The sequence below is a fragment of the Pan paniscus genome, chromosome 17 (genome assembly GCF_029289425.2).
Source record: "Pan paniscus chromosome 17, NHGRI_mPanPan1-v2.0_pri, whole genome shotgun sequence".
Lineage (NCBI taxonomy): Eukaryota > Metazoa > Chordata > Mammalia > Primates > Hominidae > Pan > Pan paniscus.
In genome coordinates this window covers 23,673,324-23,695,163 of record NC_073266.2, presented here as the reverse complement: position 1 = coordinate 23,695,163, position 21,840 = coordinate 23,673,324, and the positions used below count along the sequence as shown (strand labels likewise).

At 41.7% G+C, this 21,840-nt stretch overlaps 1 protein-coding gene and 1 pseudogene across 1 annotated transcript; both read right to left on the bottom strand.

The window, feature by feature from the left end:
• Positions 1-1,629: 1,629 nt before the first annotated feature.
• Positions 1,630-13,660, bottom strand: LOC100994526 (ribosome biogenesis protein SLX9 homolog). The gene is made up of 2 exons (XM_055102793.2): positions 13,537-13,660; positions 1,630-2,340 (listed from the first exon to the last, which is right to left on the bottom strand). The coding sequence occupies exons 1-2, from the start codon at positions 13,658-13,660 to the stop codon at positions 1,808-1,810; spliced, it is 657 nt and encodes a 218-aa protein (XP_054958768.1). The 3' UTR covers positions 1,630-1,807.
• A 4,034-nt stretch (positions 13,661-17,694) lies between these two features.
• On the bottom strand, positions 17,695-18,813 carry LOC100988705 (telomeric repeat-binding factor 1-like; annotated as a pseudogene).
• Between the last annotated feature and the right edge of the window lie 3,027 nt (positions 18,814-21,840).

The following is a 21,840-nucleotide window of genomic DNA, read 5'->3' as shown; positions in this document are numbered from 1 at the left end:
GTCTCACTATGTTGGCTGGTCTTGAACTCCTGGCCTCAAGTGATATGCCTGCCTTGGCCTCCCAAAGTGCTGGGATTACAGGTGTGCACCACTGCGCCCGGCCAGGTTTTTCACAGGAAACCCAGACCGCAGGATTAGGAGGCTGGAGAAAGCGGAAGCCGCCCCCGCCCACCTCCCCACCACACTGCCCTGCGTGCATCTCACAGACATTGTTCCCAACACTTGCTCTACCACAAAAATGGTTTTGTCGCAAGCACTGGTTTGTGACCAGCTCCTCTGAAGTGAGAAGCCCGTTCTCCAAGGAGCTGGGGCTGGGCAGCCAAGCCAGCCCTGGCCGAGAGAGTGTGGGATCTGCTGCCTGTGGCTCCGGTACGCCCGTCTGTCCCATCGGCCGGGGCCTTGGAGGGTGTCCAAGCTGTCTCTGTGGATGCTGTGTCTGCTCATGTCAGGGAAGGGCCAGGACACTGGACAGAAGGGATGCAGGCTCCAACTCGCCTCGGCCAACCACTCTCCAGGCAGCCTTGGCTGGGCTGCTGGAGCTATGAACCCTGAGCAGGCAGCAGGGCCAGGGGAGGTCAGACCATGGGGGTTCACAACAAGAGGGGCTGTGCACAGGGGCCACCCACATGCCCTGGAGCTAGGAGGCCCCGGAGTCACTGGGACCACCCCCACCCCAGGCAGCATGGGAAGGCTCAGGGTGCTGGGCCCCCACCTGGGAGCTGAGAGTGGTCCTGCTCTGCACTTCCCAGACACCCCCAGTGGGGTGCACCACCATACCCAGCCTGCCCAGCCCTGCTGAAGGACATGGGCCAGCGAGGCCCCGCAGAGCACTGGGATGGGGGAAGCTCAGGCAGGGGGAGCCAAGCTGGGCCTCAGGGGCCTGGGGATGCACCACCCCCTTGCTTTCCACAACTTGAAAACAAGGACTGATCAGTCACTGATTCACAGTCCAAAAACCAACCCCCAAATCCCAGGGCTTCCAGCAACAAAGAAGGACCTCTCTCACTTCCGGGTCAGCAAGAGCTTCAGGGCTGGGCCCACTCCACATCTCCTCCCTGCAGAAGGACCCTCTGCTCTCCACCCCCAGAGCAATGCAGTGGGCTGCCTGGGTTTGGAGCAGCTGGGTAGGGCGAGGGCAATGGGTGGGGTAGGGGGGTGCAGCCCAGGGGGTGCAGACAACAGGTGAGCAGCAGGCGGAGAGCCTTGCCAGGGCCATCTGTGTCCCTGGTCACTGAGGGTGGCAGGGGAGACTGAAAGGGAAACAGACCCCTAGGTGGGGAGGGCCCCGAGCCAGCCGCCACGGCAGCCCCTGCAGGCCTCAGTGCTCCTGGATCCCACCAGGGCCGCAGCAGGAACCGAGGCTGAAGCAAATCAGGGCAGCTGGTGGCACAGCTGGGGCCACACCCAGGCACAATTCCTTCCCAACACAGCCAGGAGGCTATCTTGGGGGCACCAGTGCCTGCTCAGGGATGGACTTGGGGCCTCCACAACTGCAGTCCCCACAAACCCTGTGCACGGTCCACCCTGACTGTGTGGGGGCTGGGGCCCCCAGTGGAGGGATGTGGCTGGTTGTCCTGAGGAGAGCGGGGGCAGCTGTCCCGGGGGGCCCAGCCCTGTGAATCAGGGAGCAGCTCATGGGAACGGCCCTTGGGGTGCAGGGGAAGTTCACAGAGCCATTTATTGAGCCCCACAACCGACCAGAAGGAAGGGCGTCCACCAGGCTCAGGCCATGGTCCTTGAGGGGCCGGCGCTCTCTACTTGGCCCACACATGTGTCCCGAGGAGTTGTGGCATGCCCGCTGCCCTGGTCAGAGCTGGCCGCCATCTTCCAGCTGCATCTGCCGGGCCAGCGTCTGCCCGATGGCCACCAGGGGGCTGGCTCTGTAGGCCGGACTGGACAGCAGCTCCTGAAACCGGGTCCTTCCTTCCTCCAGAAGCTGCTGTCTCTGGGCTGCGCTCATCCGGCTGAGCTCTGAGGGCCGGGGCTTGTTGCTCTCCCTGCTGCAGGCTTGGCGCCGGCTGCCAGTCTCGAGCCCCAGCAGCTCGGGCAGGGCATCCCTGAGCGGGTGCAGGTGCCCCACCACCACCGTGGCCCTCCGCCTCCGCTCCTCCCTATGCTTCTGCTCAGCCAGTTTTATGGCTTCGATTTTCTGCAAGCATTGCTCACGCCTCAGCTTCATTTTCTCTTTCTTGGGCAAAACGGTCTTGGCCTCTGCACCTCTCCTGATGGAAGTGACGCTCCTCACATCCAGCTCCAGCTTCTGCACCAAGGCGCTGGGGTCTATCTTGGTCCTGGCAAAGATGTTGGTGTTGATGAACGGAGGTATAATTCTTATTAGCCCTGTTTTTATAGATGAAGACAATGAAAGAGCTATTGCAAACTTATAACTGAGAAAGAGATCTGACCTAACCAACTCCATCTGCTTTTAACCTCCAAGCTGTCCTTGTTCATTCCTGGGTGTAGGGTGAACTAACTTTGGGAGGAACTTACTTTATAGTGTAAAACAAAGATATTAACACCCCTTTCTCAAAACAAACCTCCTTCTTGCCTGGGGACTAGACTGCCTTTGTAAGACTAACAAATTAGCTACAAAATTAGAAATTATGGTTTAGGAGTCATGCAGCTGTAGGCTACAAGATTCTAATCCTCCCTAAGCTGCTCCTAAGATCAGTGCTTGAGTTATTTTGCAGACCCTGCACTTGATGGATCAGCTGGCACCCAGTTTATTGAAACACTCAGATCGATAAACTGGCTCATCTGATCTTGTGGCCCCCACCCAGGAACGGACTCAGTGAAAGAGGACAACTTCAATTCCCTATGATTTTATCTCTGACCTAACCAATCAGCACTCTGGACTCACTGGCCTTCCTCTATGCACCAAATTATCCTTAAAAACTCTGAAAGCTCTGGGAGATGGATTTGAGAAATAATGAATCTCCAGTCTCCTGTACAGCTGGCTCTGTGTGAATTCACTCTTTCTCTATTGCAATTCCCGTCTTGATTAATTGGCTCTGTCTAGGCAGTGGCCAAGGTAAACCCACTGGACGTTTACAACACTGAGGCACAGACAGGTTGAGTGACCAACCCAAAGTTTCACAGGACACAGTAGAGTCAGGATTTGAACACAGACATTCTGACTCCAGAGTCTATGCCCTTAACCACAACTCATACTAATTCACTTATGTTTTTTGTCCATGTTTTCATTTATTTTCTTTAATCTACAATAAAACTTTGATTTTTACACTGGCTGAGGATGAAGTAAGAATGTTGCAAATAGAAAAATGTTAATTGAAAGACACAATTTATCTTATTCTAGCACCAAAAATGATCAGGCCTATTTTGACCATGAATCTCGCAAGCTGTGCTCTCTAAACTTTTGGATGAGAGGGCGTGGGCTCAGAGTCTGGGAACGCTCTCTCCCTCACTCCCTCTACTAAGTAGGTTCCATGCTCTATTCAAGTTTGAGAGACTCTGCTTGGTTGGGGCCTGCATTTATGTTACTCCTATTCTTTATACTTGGCACATCACAGACCGTGAAATAATAATCTGGTGGAAATGGCAACTTTGGATTTTTAATCTCAGTTGTTAAAATTTTTCCAAATGAGAACACTTGGACACAGGGCAGGGAACATCACACCATAGGGCCTGTTGTGGGGTGGGGGGGAGGGGGGAGGGAGAGCATTAGGAGAAATACCTAAGGTAAATGACAAGTTAATGGGTGCAGCAAACCAACATGGCACATGTATACCTATGTGACAAACCCGCATGTTGTGCACATGTACCATAGAACTTAAAGTATAATTTAAAAAATTAAAAATTAAAAAAAATTTCCAAATATATTTATCTTTTGAATAATCTAAGGCCCTTATCCCCCTAAGGTTTACATGGCATAGTTCATACTGCTTTTACTTTTCAAAGCCATTAATCTTTTGTAATAACATTTTGTATTCAGCTATGTTCCTTTGCTTAGTTTTCAACTTTGTTATTCTCCAAGCTGATTTTATTAATTAACACAGAGAGAGTCAGGAGTATCTGAATTAATTAGGTGATAGTGAACTAGGAGGAAATCACAGGCCTCAGTGTGAGACAAATCTGGATTTAAATCCTAGCTCTAACTCAGTCCATGACCTTGAGGAGGTCAGGTGGGTTCACTGGGCTCAGTTTCCAAATCTCTAAAATGGAGATGACAAAATCCACCTCACAGAATTGTTGAAAGGACAATTACATGTTTGAGAACATGTTACTGTAGTGTCTATAACCTATCAAGTGTATAGCAAATGATGATGATGATGATGCTAATTTTAAAAATATCTATTGAAGGTCCCAGAAGTTTTACTTTAACATGTTGATTTTTGTCCCATGGAAAGGCATATGATTTGGTGGAAAATATAACCCCAAATGTTATTATGCATTGCTCTGTAAGATATTAACAAGTTTTATATATAACCCAAATATCTTAACATTTTAAAATTAAATGGCCTATAAATACCTAGCTCCTCAAATATTGTTTGAACTGGTCTTAATATCTAATTGTTTCCCCACCTAATTAATGAGTTGAACAAAATCCTTGCCATATATTCATATTATATTTGCTTCAGTGTCCTAATTATATCGTTTGAAATTATACTTTAGCAATAAGAATAAAAGTCATAATCAAAATGTTAGCACTTAGCATGGGAATGAGTCTATCAGTCAGAGTTTAGTCAGGAAAAACTGGTTGCTCTAGATAATCCAAATTAAAAAGGTTTAATGCAGATGTCAAGAAGCCTATACAACCATTGGAAGACTAGGGGAAGCTGAGGTCAATGAAGCCACGGTGGACAACCTCAGCTCAGCTCCCAGCTGAACAGTTTCCTGTTCATTGTCCATTGTCCTTGAACTTCTAGATATTTCTCTTCAACCATCACAGTCTGCAGTGATGAAGGGAGTGGCTTTCTGGTGGAGCCTCTTAGAATCTCATGGCTTTCCACATTTCTGCCTTTAACCCCCTTTAGCCTGTCATTTGTTTCAGCCTTCCAAATCTTCAGCAAGGGAAGGGACTTCTTGGTAAACCAACCTGTAACCATATGGGAAGGGTGTTCTGCAAATATAGCTCCCAACTTTTCTGAAAGACAGAGGAACCCTTAGAAGGGAGAGTTGGTGATGCCAAATTGGCAATAAATAACCCAGGACTGCAGCTCAGCTCAGCACCTAACTCCATAGGGCACTCACTCACTTCAGGAAGGGTGCATTTACTCAGTAAGACAGATTAAAGGATCACTTGGTTCATATGGACTCAGACAAAAGTGGGCTAAGTGATCTTTAAACAGATTTGACCAAGCTGAGAAATACCAAAGACTTATGATTTTTCAATCAGAAAACACAGCATGGAATAGCAGAAAGAGTACCAGACTGGAAGCCAGAGAACCTGGAATCCAGCTCAGCCTATCCTGAACTTGCTAGCTGGGGAAGCCCTCAGGGTGGTCACTTCACCTCTCTGTAATTCAAGTTTTGTCTTCTATGAAACAAGGAAAATAGTATCTGTCATGCCTCAGAGAATCACCACAAGGTTAACATATGTGGAAATATTTTAAAGTGTACAAACACCATATCAACATTAAAGTCCCCATATGAACATGAAGACCTAAGGTTTTCTTGGTTTAGTTTGAAGAAGCTTCCAACACAAGGCTGGATTAGGAAAATGAAATAAAAGTTGGACCGGGGCTGGGCGCAGTGGCTCACGCCTGTAATCCCAGCACTTTGGGAGGCCAAGGCGGGCAGATCATGAGGTTAAGAGATTGAGACAAGCCTGGCCAACATGGTGAAACACCGTCTCTACTAAAAATACAAAAATTAGCTGGGCATGGTGGCAAGTGCCTGTAATCCCAGCTACTCAGGAGACTGAGGTAGGAGAATCACTTGAACCTGGGAGGCGAAGGTTGCAGTGAGCCAAGATCACACCATTCCACTCCAGCCTGGGTGACAAGAGCAAAACTCCATCTCAAAAAAAAAGTTGGACTGGGAGCCTTACAGAGTTCACACATATTTGTAACATTCTTCAGATGTCGTGTGCACAAATTGGAGTTATTAGTCCAATATTTATAAAGAAAAAATCATATTTTGAATGTAGCCAAATAACTTCCTAATTAAAATGATATGATCCTTAGAAGGTTTTTGGGGAGGAGGTAATGGAGAGAGGATCAGAATTAGGAGGATCGAAGTAGAATGCATATACTTGAAAGTAAATATAAGGCCAGGCGCGGTGGCTCACGCCTGTAATCCCAGCACTTTGGGAGGCCGAGGCAGGCGGATCACCTGAGGTCAGGAGTTCAAGACCAGCCTGACCAACATGGAGAAACCCCGTCTCTACTCAAAATACAAAATTAGCCGGTCATGGTGGCGCATGCCTGTAATCCCAGCTACTCAGGAGGCTGAGGCAGGAGAATTGCTTGAACCCGGGAGGTGGATTGCAGTGAGCTGAAATCGGGCCATTGCACTCCAGCCTGGGCAACAAAAGCGAAACTCCATCTCAAAAAAAAAAAAAAAAGAAAAGAAAAGAAATATAATATTTGGCGAAAGAAAAATAAAAGCTCTACCTAATCAGTCTGCAGAAATGCCTAGAAAATAAACCATCTTCTAAGTATATCAGCGATTTTAAAGACGATAAAGTATGAGGAAGGGGGGGAGTTGTCTATGAGAAAAAGTATATAATTTTACAACATTTTATGTTTATTAAAAGGGAGCATGGGTTAAAACCACCATGAGAATTAGGTCATCAAACCATGAACAATAGATTAATATTCCCCCAAAATTCCTACGTTGAAATTCTAATTCCCAATATGATGGCATTAGGAGATGGAGCCTTTCATAAGTGATTAGTGATTCATGAATTGGTGAATGAGATTAGTGCTCTTATCAAAGACATGCAAGAGATCCACTGCAAGAGAAATCAATTGCAGGAGAAGACACAGCGAGAAGACAGCCATTGTCTGTGAACCAGGAAATGGTCTCACCAGATACGGATTCTGATAGTGACTTAATCTCAGCTTTCCAAGCCTCTAGTAGTGTAAGAAATAAATTTATGTTGTTTATAACCTACCCAGTTTATGGCATTTTTGTAACAAAAATTTCTGTAACAGCCTAAATGGACTAAGATACCATCTCTAAGTAGAACAGTCATCCTAAAGTAGTTACAACACAACAAAAACAAGGGGAAGACTTAATTGAAAAATTTCATTCATGAGATGTAATAAACCAGGTGAATTTAGTAATGGGAAATGATTCTGTGAGGGACTTTTAGCATTCTCACCCTCCAGAAGCATGTCAGAAAAATCTAGCACATTATTCCCTGGGTGGGACAGATTTGGGAGAATGCATACTACCTTATCAGCTCTCTGTCCCTCCCTGGGAGACTGATGCTTCCCAATGCACAACTCAATTCAAAGCAGCAATGTACTCTGAAATTTCATCTCTTTCTTTCTTCTTTCTCTTTCTTTCTTTCTTTCTTCTTCTCTTTCTTTCTTTTCTTTTCTCTTTCTTTCTTTCTTTCTTTCTTTCTTTCCCTTCCTTCCTTCCTTCCTTCCTTTCTTTCTTTTCTCTTTCTCTTTTTCCTTTCTTTTTTTCCTTCCTTCCTTCTTTCTCTTTTTCTTCTTCCTGAGACAGGTTCTCACTCTGTTGCCCAGGCTGGAGTGCAGTGGCATGATTATAGCTCATTTCAGCCTTGAACTCCTGGCCTCAAACTATCCTCCCACCTCTGCCTCCTGAGTAGCTGGGTCTACAGGCATCCACCACCATGCTTGGTTAATTTTTTAAAGTGTTTGTAGAGATAAGGTCTCACTCTCTTGCACAGGTTGGTCTTGAACTCTTGGCCTCAAGTGATCTTCCCACCTCAGCCTCCCAAAGTGTTGGGATTATAGGTGTGAGTCACCATGCTCAACCCAGAAAGTATTTTTATGTAAAAATAAATTATGCAATGGCATTTTATGAACTTCAAAGAAAAATACTTTGTGTTGTTCTCATATCTGAGAATAAAAATGATTAATTTTCTAAATAAAACATATTCTGTTATTTTACAACTTTTCTCAAAATGGAAGGGTTAAAATTGTGATTAAAAGTAGTAGGTAGAGTGTACACTTATGTTCATAGCAGCATTACTTACAATAGTCAAGATTAGAAACTACTCAAGTGTTCATCTACAGATGAATGGAAACAAAATTTATATATATATATATATATATATGAATATTATTAGCCTTAAATGGGAATGAAACTCTGACACAATACTACAACGTGGAGGCATCTTGCAGACATGCTAAGTAAAATAAGCAAGCCACAAAAAGACAAATACTATGAGTCCACTTACATGAAGTGTCTAAAGTAATAAAATGCATAGAAATGGAAAGTAGAATTATGGTTGCCAGGAGCTCAGGAGAGGGGAAAATGAGGAGTTGTTTAATGGGGATAGAGTTTCAGTTGTGACAGATGGAAAAGTTCTGGACACTGATTACACAACAATGTAATTCACTTAACACTATTGAACTGCACACTTAAAAATGGTTAAGATGGTGAATTTTATGTTATGTGTATTTTACCACTATTTTAAAAATTAGTTGAAAAATAGTAGGCCAAAATTTGTTTCTAACTATGGCTTCCCACCGCCATTTAGGGGGAGTTTTGTTGTGAAATTTTAGGCGATTTACTTTGTCAAATTTTACTGAGTCATGGGTTTGTTTTCCCATGGAAAAATTACTAAAATAAGGGCATGTGGAAATACATAACACTTAAGTCACTTCCAGGAGAGGTATTGCAAAAGTGTGTCCATAAGACTTTTGACTTTGATGAGATAAAAGCTAGGCTGCCTTTTCTTCCTTCTCACTGCATCCCATCTCCTAGGGCCAGCCTGTTCCTCAAAAGAGTGAAAAATATAGGAAAATTACTGCCTTAACTATCCCGATCTTCATTTTTTTTCCTGTGTAAAATGAAGACATTAATAAACAATGCCTTTCTTGTTAGAAATGTAAAGGTCAAACATAAAGAAACGTGAAATCCTAAGTCCTGCATGCCTTCTACCACTGGTCTAGTCACATGTGTCAGCTGAACATTCCCTGGGCTGCAAGTAATGTGACTGATGGTTTTATCCCTGGTTTTCCCAGGGAGAAATCTAGACACAGAAATCCTGAAAAATGCCTCTGCGGAAAGGTGGATCCAAAGTGGGTCTTCTAAGGGAAGCTGCAGAATGTTTCTCCCTCAGCCTATAGTTTGACAGAATGCTAAGATATCAAGATGAAACTCTGAAAACCCGAGGATTTTTCATGGATTTCATTATTCTATTGAAGACCTAAAAAAAAAAAGTGGCTGATAAATATATTTTTAGAAATTGCTTTAGTATGATTTTTATTAATTTAAATTAACATTTATTTAATTAACTACATAAAATCTGTGTATAAAAGAGGCAAAAGATTATTCTTGCTCTCAGCCAGACAGTTGCTGATAAGGCAGTTTCGACAGGAATCTCATAGAATAAGAGGGCCCTGACTCAACAACCATCAATATGGTTGGAATGTGGTATTTGCTCTTCCTGGAAACAATGCTTCCCACTTATAGAGTTTATATTCAATGTGGTGTTAATACATAGACCTCATCCAACTATCTCTCTGTGAAATCTGAGTTCCTACTCAAGTCAATATCCTGTAATATGCTAAACAAAAAACCTCCTGTATTAGTTTCCTGAGGCCATTGTAACAAAGTACCACAAACTGGGTGGCTTAAACAACAAGAATGTATTCTCTCACTGTTGTGAAGGTCAGAAGTCCAAAATCAAGGTGTTAGCAGGGACACCCTTCCTTGGAAGGCTGCAATCCTTCCTTGCCTCTTTCATCTTCTTCTGGGCCTTTGCATTTCTTGGTCTGTGGCAGGATAACTCCAATCTCTGCCAGAGGTTACAAATGGCCTTATACCCTGTGTCTCTGTATTTTTCCCTCTTCTCATACAGACACCAGTCATTACACTAGATTTTTGTATGCACTGTAAATCCAGGATGGTTTTATCCCAGAATCCTTTTTATATCCCAAATATATCTACAAAGATTCTCTTTTCAAATAAGGTCACATTCTGATGTTCCAGGTTGGAATGCTCTGAATGTTTGCATACCCCCAAAATTCGTATGTTCAAACTTTTTTTTTTTTTTTTGAGACAGAGTCTTGCTGTTACCTGGGCTGTAGTACAGTGGCACCATCTCAGCTCACTGCAACCTCTGCCTCCTGGGTTCAGGTGGTTCTCCTGCCTCAGCCTGCCTAGTAGCTGGGATTACAGGTGCGTGCCACCACGCCCAGTACTTTTAGTAGAGACAGGGTTTCACCATGTTGGCCAGGCTGGTCTTGAACTCCTGACCTCAGGTGATTCATCCGCCTCAGCCTCCCAAAGTGCTGGGATTACAGGCATGAGCCACCATGCCCAGCCCATGTGTTGAAACTTAATCCCCAATATGAGAGAGTTAAGAGATGTGGCTTTTTTTAGGGGGGGGGTGATTAAGCCATGAACACAGATTCCTCATGAATTGGATTAATACCCTATAAAAGAGGCTTCAGGGACCTTGGTCAACTTTTCTGCCATGTGAGGATGCAGCGAGAAGGCACCATCTATGAAGCAGTGAGTAAACCTCCACCAAACACTGAATAGGAAGTCATCTTGATCTTGCACTTCCCAGCCTCCAGAACTATGAGCAATAAATTTTCTTTTGTTTATAAATTACCTAGTCTATGGTATTTTTGTTATAGCAGCTCAAAAGAACTAAGACACAGATGTGTATAAATTTAGGGAAAAATTATTCAACCCACTATACCTCTTTCCCTTTCACTAATTCCTGTTTGATTAATGGTGCCTGTGGTTTATTTAGTGACAACAATATCTATGGTCAATATGTGAGATTCTCAGAAAAGGAAATGTAGCCATCAGCAGCCAACAGAAAGTGGGAGGCAATGGAAAACCTACCTCATTCCCCATGTTAGAGAAAAAAAATCGATACATGAAGACATGAAATAATGCTTTGTAGGTCTGTTTTCTTGTAGCTTCTGTATATGTCAATCTTTTATGCTCAGCTTTCTTCATATCTTACTTTTTAATTTTAGTGTAAAAATAAATGTTTTATTGCCTTCAATTTACCATTATTATTTTTTACATCAGTTGTTCTTTGTGTGTGTGTATGTGTTGGATTTACTTTTCTGGAGTGTGAATACATGTGGTATGTGTGTATGTGTGTGACCTAAATAAGTTTTCTGCTGAAAAGAAAACAACATCAACATTTAAAGATGAGTTTAATAGAACTCACTTTATTAAATGCCTGCTATGTGTCCAGGCCTTGAGCTAAGGAATAAGAACAATGATGAATAAAGTCCATCCCTGCTCTCAAGGTGTTTGTAGACTACAAAGGAGCCTGCAACCTTGCAGCAAAACAAAAAAGTAAAGAAACACAAACCACGGAGCATGTTGCACTCAACAGAGGTTCATTCTCACCCATTGTGAAGATGCTGGGAGTAATTGGAACTTTGTTAAAGAAAACAGGGAGATCATTTCTGTTTTGTCTGTGTATCACCGTGACTGCCTAGCACCATGGAGAAAGGGACCCCCTTTCAGAGCACAAACTCTGACCACAGAGGCCCTTGGTCTATCCTTTGTTTTACTCTAAACTTTTCTCAAAATAATCATGGATGAAGCTGGAAACCATCATTCTAAGAAAACTAACACAGGAACAGAAAACCAAATATCGCATGTTCTCACTCACAAGTGGGAACTGAACAATGAGATCACATGGACACAAGGAGGGGAACATCACACAATGGGGCCTATTATGGGGTGAGGGGCTGGGAGAGTGATGGCATTAGGAGAAATACCTAACATAGATGATGTGTTGACGGGTGCAGCAAACCACCATGGCATGTGTATACCTATGTAACAAACCTGCACATTCTGCACATGTATCCCAGAACTTAAAGTATAATAAATAAATAAATAAATAACCCTTTGTGAATCTGTACTTCTGGAGAAAAGCCCACACAACTCTGGGACATTAGTATGCATCACAAGTAAGATTTTAAAAATAATGTAAAAAGTGTTATTTCTGTTTTTGTTACCTTGTCATTAAATAAGGTTTCTATCTTCCTTGACCTCTCAAGATCAGTGATTTAGCTACATGTAAATGCGTTCTTGCATTGGATTCTTCCCATAAACCAGACTCATTTCTCTTGTGGATTGGGCCTTCTATGACTGCACTTATATAGCTGCTTCAGAATAGAAAGCTACTTTCTCTCTTAGCAAGGTACAGCTTTTCCAATGTCCCCTCTTGCTTTGCCAAGTTGAGTTCCAAAGTTGTGTTAAATCTCAGCTAAATCAGTGTATTTGCCTTTCCTGCTTACGGCATTAATTGCACTTTACCCGTGCTATTATTTTCCATTTAACTTCTTAGACTTCCTAATTCCTTCGTGTATTCTGGGATACCATTTGGATATGGAGATATTATGCAAATGATGTAGAAAGGGAATGAACTTCAGCACTCCAGGTCAGAGTTACTTGGCTACTTTTAAGTATTTTTTGCACCTTATTTTTTGGTCCTTGGGAACCTTGGACAATAAGCTGTTATCCACTTACATTTCTGAATTATACTTACATGAATCTGGTGCCAGAGAAAGTTCTATGGTAAAGAATTAAAAGCAATGATCCCACTGTTTACAATCAGAGCTGGTGACTAACCAGGGTGCCTCTACTGACTCCTATCCCTGTTGCTAATCTTCCTCAGAGGAGTAAAGTTCATTGAGACTGAGTATCTTCCAGACTCCTATTTTCTTCCACATAAAACTATATATTTTGTGAAAAAATTGGATCAGGGATTTTACTCTCTCAGGCATTAACTAGTAATTCACTTTAAGAAAAGTGCAAGGAGAGGGGACAGAATGAAAATTGTAAGCTACCCTTTGGATGGGCTTATGAAAGGCCCATTTACTCACAGACTATAAGAAATGGAATGTGTATATTATCAAAAAGCAAACTGGAATCAGCCATGAAGTTGTGAATGTAAGAGAGGGGATTCTCTATCTTATTTTGTTTTTCCTTTTAACTTAAGAGCCAATTTTGCTAAGGAAGCCAAAATCCCTGTCTGCCTGGCCCATCATACTCTGATGTATGTAGAAGGTAGACAGACAAGGCACATGACAATGGCACAGATGCTTTTGGGTTTATGTCTGTCAAAGGGGGAGAAATTGTTCTTTTAAGATCCAGATTTTGAAGGCAAATAAACAAAAATTTCAGTCCCAGACCCACCTCCTCCTCATTGTGTGGTCTTTAGTAAGTTTCTGAAAATGTTTAAGCTTGGCTTTGTCAGCTAGAAAGTGGCAATAATCATTTAACCCATAAGTACCAGGTCCTGGCTGGATCAGTTGGCATGCCAAAAAAAGGATAACTGAAGAGGGTTTAATCAAGAGTTCATTCAGGGTATGGACAAAGCTAAGGAACCCACTAGAAGCAGTGACGCACCCAGGGACTAGAGGTGATGAAGGCCATTCCTACCATCAGTCCTATAGGGATGGGGGAGGTAGGAGCTCTTATCAGAGCACTGGGGAACCTGCACATGGGAGATACTACCCAGCAAGAGCTGCTTCAGCGAGGGATGCTGCCACCACCACTGCCACATCACTGCCTGGCCAGGTGGGGGTGGAATAAACCCCACTAAGGCTCTTTCCTCTTGCTTTCCAATCCCATGGCAATGTGCTCCATTGGCTGCACTTGACATAAAGTCAGAGGACAAAGGAAGAGAGTGGCCAAGGAGGTGAGCTTCCTTTGCACAAAGTCAGGTTAGAAAAGGATGAAGAGTGGATATGGAGGAGCAAATAGATAATTTTCAGCATCTCTCTGTATTAGATGACAGTTGTTTGCCCAGTATCCCTTCTTTTGAGTAAATGCTATGCCTCGCTCCATAAAACTTGAATGAGGCTGAAATAACATTTACCCTTCTCCAATGACCAGGACCAGAGAACTTCATCACCCTACCCTCTAGCAAATCAATCAAATTCAATTTGAGATTTAATACAGGGTTTCTGGAAAATAGATAATCTCCTTTTCTTTTGGATTATGAGCCGTAAGGATGTAGACTTGGGCCAAGCAACAGTCATCTTTCCAATTATACAGAAAGAACTAGCCTGACAGCAAAGACAATGCAAAAAGAGCACAGAAGAGTCCAGGAATAGGGAGAAAGAGGCAGGTCCGTGGTGACTTTGTTTGAGGCCCTTTGTTTAATTATATCTAAAGGCAGTTATGCTTTTTAACATTTCAGTAATATGCTTTTTAATATCCTATATTGGAAGAGTGGGAAAAGTTAATAAGGAAATGTGAAGCACCCAGAGGTTAGCAACAACAGAAAGTCTCTATGATATCAGAAATGGAGCACAAAGGGAGGCAATGGCACTACGGGATTCTTTGAGTTGGGTCCTCAGTAGGACCTGGAATCATGGAGAAGGAACTGCTTAGGAAATGCCGAGGCTGCCAGGCTGGAAGCATGGCAAAGACTGCACAACAGGAACCGAAACCAGAGAAGAGATGCTACCTCAAGTACAGAGAGTGAGAAGAAATAGTCTGGCTTCACCTTCCCTTCCACCCTTTGGATGCCGGCTCCTCTGCCTTCACTTAGCTAAACCTAATTGTGAGACTAACATTCAGAGCTGAGCAGAAAAAGGGGAAGGGTATGGCTTTCAGAGCAAATGAGTAATACACGTGGTCAGGACATATTCGTTCTGTTTTCCTTTTTCCTTCCAAAATGCATTCCAAACTTTAGTGAAGGATACACAATTTTTTCTCAAATCTCAGAGAATGGGGGTCAGGTTATTTTCTGCTTAGAAACTTGAGTGGGTTACTACATAAGACAAGGCAATTTGGTCTGATATTCAAGTTCATTTAGACTATTGCCATAATTTATGGGCATGAAATAACATGATAGAAAAATGTAAAGGTAAGTTGAAATCCAGTCACATTAGGCTACTTGCTCTTTTTGATCAGAGTATATTTTCCTGCACTTGCTAATAATATTCCTTCTGCCAGGCTTACCATCTTCTTCCCCATTTTTCTTTACTGAGATTTTATCTTCACATCACAAATTAAGTGCTATTCCTTCAAGAAACATACTGGCTTGCCCAAACTTTGTTGTATCTCTCCCTTCTTAAACTCTTACATCATTCTCATGGCACTTAACACTTTAGATCTTGTGTTTTAGATATTGAAATTTCTACCATATGCTTTGATAATAGATTGTGATTTCTGCAAAGGCAAAGAGTGCTTTCCTCAACTTTGTATCCTTTGGGGTGGGTTTAAATGATCTCTTATACCTACTAGGTGTTTGATAAATGTTTGTTGTAGCAGATGAACACCTGAAACAGTAATTCAGAACCTTAGGTTCTAGTATTTTCTATGTCACATTAGTGTGACTTGCAGAATGGCTCAGCTTAGCTTTTCCTATGTATAATGTGTTCAGACTAGATGAATTCCAAGGTCCCTCCTGGCCCTTTCAATTCCCTAATTTCAAGGAGAATTTAGAAGAAAAAATTTGTAAGCAGCAATTTTATAGTTCTATTATGGAATTTCTACTTGGGGAAAGCTAACATTTCATGATCACATTCTTGCTGGATTCTTTCTCAAGATTTTCCATGGAGCTGAAATTTACCCACGACCTTGAGAAAGAAATGCACATGCTTCATGATTCTCACTCCACTTTCTTGTTCTTAATGCTTTTCCTCTAATGATTGCTCATTTCACACCCCAAAAGCAACTCATTTTATAAACGTTTTACAGCGCAGCAAGCAGTAAAGAATAAGAAATTACAACATATTATATCCTATGAAGAAACACTGCTCCTAATGCATCCACAAAGAATCAAGCTCATAATTGCTGGTTTGTCAATTATAATGGTAAAATATGTATTTATATAATACATATGATATTATGGATGCTATTGGGAGTGAGTTTGGCATATTTATTTATTTATTTTTTATGGTACTCATCCATGTTTCTGTTTATATATAGGATAACAAATTCAGAAACAATGGGAAAGTAATATATGAAACCTTAATAGGAAATACAATAGAGATTACAAAACACTACCATTTGATTTTTTATGCAAATACTTCAATATTCCAATATTTTTACTCACTTGCTAAATAAAGCACATGACTCGAAATGCTAAATAATTCTGTTAGTCTAAATCTTTTAGATAAAATGTTGGTGAAAAACCAAAATTGTTTAGTAACGTATGTATGACCTTGTTTATTATCTATCACAGACATCAAGATGATCATAGTTAATACCAATTTAAGCTTTATAGAATACTCTTTTAGGCCCAATATTGATATATTAAATGAAGGTATCAGAGAATGTTGTATTTATGGCATCAGGTTATAAAGATCTACTCAAAACCATTTTTGTCAAAGTTTAAGCACTGGAACAAAAGTCAAATTCTTTCTAAATGAGACACAAATGATTCTTGCTAATAGTACACATTTTGTCCCATGGGTAATACTATTGTCTTTTTCTTTTTTAAAACAATTATTTCGATTTTTTTTTAGATTCAGGGAACACATGGGCAGGTTTGTTAGCTGGGTATACTGTGTGATGTTGAGGTTTAGGGTATGGATGATCCTGTCACCCAGGTAGTGAGCAGAGTCCCCAGTAGGTAGTTTTTCAGCTCTTGTTCCTGCTCCCCACCTACCTCCCCAGTGTCTGTTATTCCCATGGGTCCTCAGGTATTACTATTTTCAAGTTTTTTTCTTTACATGAAACTACTGAAAGCGAAAGTATGTCACGCTTATAGGTTACTCTGTACATTTATCATTCTATTAATAAACATCTTAAGTAATTAAGTAGTATATTAAGGCCATAAACCAAGTCATTATCTCCTATCAAAGGACTACTGTTATTCAATCGTCTAGAAAATTCATTTTAGGCAGGACGCAGTGGCTCACATCTGTAATCTCAGCACTTTGGGAGGCCGAGGTGGGTGGATCATGAAGTCAGGAGTTTGAGACCATCCTGACCAGCATGGTGAAACCCCGCCTCTACTAAAAATACAAAAATTAGCTGGGCATGGTGGTGTGTGCCTATAATCCCAGCTACTCAGGAGGCTGAGGCAGGAGAATTGCTTGAACCCAGGAGGCAGAGGTTGCAGTGAGCTGAAATTGTGCCATTGCATTCCAGCTTGGGTGACAGAGAGCAACTCTGTCTTAAAAAAAAGTAAAATTCATTTTAATGGATTATGTTACAGTGTTGAGGTCAGCCTACAGACACAAAATAGGTTAACTGAATTTTTTTTCGTAACAGGTTTTAATTTTTTCATTGGAATAGGTTTTGGGGGTGGGGATACTAACTGTGGCAGGGTTCAACAAACTTACATTTTATCAAAATAAAGTTCTTAAAGAATACAATGATAGCACATGCTTTAACTCTTATAGCACAAACCCTCATATTAATTGATGGTCACAGAAAAATACTGTAATGCTTTAAACAAAAGTTTTAAAATACATCAATGACACAAGTTTCAAACAAAATACAGTGATCAAAATACTTAACTGTCCTTTCATCAAGCCTTTACAAACACAATCAGTCTTCGCTGTCTGAGCAAATCAGTTTTAGTTTCTTCATGGTCCTCCATCTGTCTTTTAACGTGACACTTGTCCGGTTGTTGAATTTATAATGCAATAGTATTTTAGACCAGTTTCCCTCTCCATATTTCCTCATGCCAGATCTCAAATTCTTGTCTTCTTCCTGAAGCCATGCCTGTCTTTTTCTAGCTTGATGTTTTTCAGGAGTTACCGGGTGACTCTTTGAAACAGGTATTCTGCTTTCAGTGGCTCTTCTGCTTTCTTTTTTCTTTTTTGTACTTTGAAGAGTTCCTACTCTTCTTTCTTTCTTACTAAGGTCTTGTTGCTGGGTCCCATGTTGCAACTTAGATAAGAAAAGATTCTTATGAGACCTTTTTCTTGTATCCAAATTAGCTTCAGTTTCCATTTCAACATAATTACCATTAAGTTTATCTTGATAAGTTATTGTTCTTGTTCTTTTACTTTCTACTACTTTTGCTGCTGCCTTCATTAGAAAGGTTGATGATTTTTCACTTAGCACATAATTCACATAACTCTTAATTTTCTCCATCATGTGATTGTAGCTGAAGTGTTGAAAAAAGGAATGAAATGTATCTTTCTGAGAGATTATCATAAGCAATTTGCTTTTGAGAGGCATATAAGAATTTGGATCACCAAATATTCTTTCAAAGACTTCTTCTGCTTCTTTAAAGTTGCCATTTTCCATACAAACAGCTATAGCCTGTATTTTAATTAAATTCTGTATTTCTTCTTGAAGTTTGTCATGTTTCTTTTCAATTGAACCCCAAATAATCAGGGCTGATTCCAAGGGTGTAATTCGTTCATCATTTTCAAACTGTGCATCAAGGGTTTTTCCTGCTGCAATTCTTGTCAAAAACTGACATATGTATATCGTTCTCAACTGGTAAGCTGTTAGACTGGATAGTCCATGAATAATAGCCTCTGCGCTGTTGCGGGTCCTGCAGAAGTCCTCGGAGCGGCCGTCGCGGAAAGCTCGGCAAAGAGAGAAACAGAGGAACTCGAGCATCCAGCCGGCAGCCACGGCCTCGGCCACCAGGCCCGCGTCCTCCTCCTCCTCCTCGGGGGCCCCCACCTGCACCCGGCACTTGAGCCGTTCCTGGCATTCGAACTGCTCCTCGTCGTTTCTCTCTGTTTCTGCCATCTGCTCCTCGGTAGGGTCGGCATCGCTACCATCCGCCGGCATATTTATTACAATTTATTTTTATGAAAAAAGATTAAAAAAAGATATGTCTGCTCTAAGCAGTTACATGAAAATGGATAAATACAAAAGCAAGCACAAGAGTATTCAGTAGAGAATTTTGAGCCTGAACGATCAAGTTTCAGGCAAATCTTGTGTGGTTCATAATTTTAGCCCTTTATTATGCAAACCTGCCAATTCAATTTTCCAATGCAAGAAATGTTTGGGGTGATTATCAAGTTATATTTACTGTTCTGTGGATCTACTAAAAGATGCACTATCTTGAAAGAGTCTGTTCAAATTACCTTGGAACACACTTTTAGATCCTCTTTTGTAAGCAAAAGTTGACAGACTAAAATGTATTCTTTTTTAACTGGCATCAGCATGTGAGACTTTAGAAAAATTGGTAGAGCAAATAATGATTCTGTTGCAGAGCCAGACAAATAACTTCCAAATCAACAAATTCAAACAGAGAAAAAAAGTTGCTGATCTTAGATGAATTGCCACATTGCCACTTCCTTTCACATGTGTCTTGGTAGAAAAACTCTCATATAGAATTTTTCCCACCCATCAGAAGAAAGTAGTTATTATCTCAATTTCCTATCTCCTCTTCTGCATCTCACCTTCTGAGGAGATAAATATTAGAATCTCAAAGTATCCACTGCTAAAACCCAGAGAGAAGGGGTTGGGATGCAAGTTGGAAAAACTGGGAAAGTATTAACTTCTGGACCTATCTTCCCCCTCTGGCTTCTCTCTCATCTCTCTCACTCTGTCTGTCTGTCTCTCTCTCTATCTTCCTTCCTCTTTCTAAAAGAAGACCTTGAAAGAGTTTTATGTATATGCAGAATCAAATTTCTCTCCTCTCTTCTTCTCTCTTCAGTGCACTCTGTTTAGGCTTCTGTTGTCATCTCTCCACCAAAACTGTTTTAGTCAACATCGTCGATGACCTCAATGCCACTAACACCAAAGTTCTAGTTTCAAGCTTTGTCTAACTCAACTCTAGCAGCATGAAACACAACTTATTACTCTCTACTCCTTGAAGCATTGTCTTGTCTTCCAGGAATATACACTGCCAGTGTTCCTTCTCTTATTGCCTGCTCTTTTTCAAGGTTCCTTGCTGGCTCCTCTTTTTCTTTCTGACAAATAGAAGTATTTCATGGCTCAGGCCTTGAAACTCTTCCCTTATCCATCTAACTATCCATTCACACTCACTTTCTTCATGAGTTCATTTAGTCTTGTGATAACTTCTAAATACATAACTTTAGTCTCAGCCTCTTTCCTGAGATATAGACTCAGAGATCCAGCTGACTACCTGATGTCTCCACTTGAATGTTCAATGGCCATCTCAAAGTCAACATGTCCAGAACCAAGCTTCTATATTCAATCCAGCCTCCCCAAATTTGCTTCTGCTCAGCCTGCCCCAACTCAGTGGATGGTGATACCATTGATCCAGTCAGGACTAGGACAAGAGTGAAGTAAGCCAACCACTTAGGCACAAACTTTAAGGCATTCAGAGCATCAAGGAAGTGCTGAACTTGCTTTTGCATGGCTACGCAAGGGCCTCCTTAAATTGTATGCCCTCAACATCTCACTTGGCTCACCCTAGTACCAGCCCTGCTTCTTCTTGCTCAAGCCAAAAACTTCAGCATCATCCTTTATGCCTCTGTTTCTCTCACTGTCTCTTCCAATCTACCAGGATATCCTATTGGCTCTACCTTCATTAATATTAAAGTGTTTGATCCAGTTATTAAAGAAATAATTAGATATATCAAAAGTAATGGAGGAGTTATAAAAATATAATTCTTGTCCTAAAGAAGAAAAACCAAAAGTCTGCTCTTATTTTCACAAAGGCAGGGAACTAATAGAAGATAGACATACTGTTTCAAGGTGTTTAAAAAAATTAATAGACTTTGATTTTTAGACCAGTTTTAGGTTTTCAGAAAATGTGAGCAAAATATATGGTGTTCCTGTATACTCTCTTCCCCCACCAGCCTCTGGTTTTTCCTATTGTTAACATTTTGTGTTGGTGTGGCGCATTTGTTACAACTGATGAGCCAATATTCATGCATTATGATTAACTAACATCCACAGTTTATATTAGGATTTAGTCCCTGTGTTGTATGGTTCTATGGGCTTTGCTAAATGCATTATATCATATATTTCCCATAACAGTATCTTAAAGAATAATTTCACTGCCCTAACAATCTTCAGGGGCTTATTTCCCCTTAGCTAGCAGTGACGTCTTTAGGTACAAGTACACACCACCTATAACAACTTAATTTATTGCCTTCTAGGCAAGCCAGGGCAGGGACTGAGGACAGTGACAATGTCACCTATCTTCCATTCAGGAGCCTGTGTTTGGTGCAGAGCCCAGGGTTCCTAGGTCCAGCCTATATGCTCCAACGGTGGTTTCCTACACTCAAAGACAATGAATTTGAAGACACATCACAAATGCCCGGTGCTCTGCAAAGCTGTCCTGATTCCTCCTAGCAACATGAGTTGCCACATTTTCTTTACTCTAAGGTGTCAGGCACATGATCATGGTATTCATCAGGCTGTCTGATCCTCTGATTATATGTCAGTCTCCCAGACTAGATCAGGGGCTTTTCAAGGGCAGAAGCTCCGTCTTAGTCATCTGTGTCTTCCTCAGGGCCTGTACTTGCCACTTGTTGATAATATGAAAAGAGTTGGGGTTGTGAGGGGGAGGAAGAAGGATAGTGGAATGAATAAAGGGAAAAGAGGGAAAGAAAAAAGACAGGGAGATAGGGAAGGTGTTGGTGCCCATGCCCTCGGTCACAGGTCACTATGGGTGGGCACAGGTGTTCAGCACCAGAATGACAGGAAGATGAGCAAGAGAGGGCATCTCTGAGTCAGGGCTGGTGCATTTCTCACACCCAACAATCCAGCCACATCACTGACGAATCTGGGATGTTGTACTTTTCCCCACCGAAAGCCCTAGTTGCACATGACAGACTATCGCCTGCTATTGCACTGACTTCATATAGTCCTAGGACCTCAGGGTTAATGAGTTCT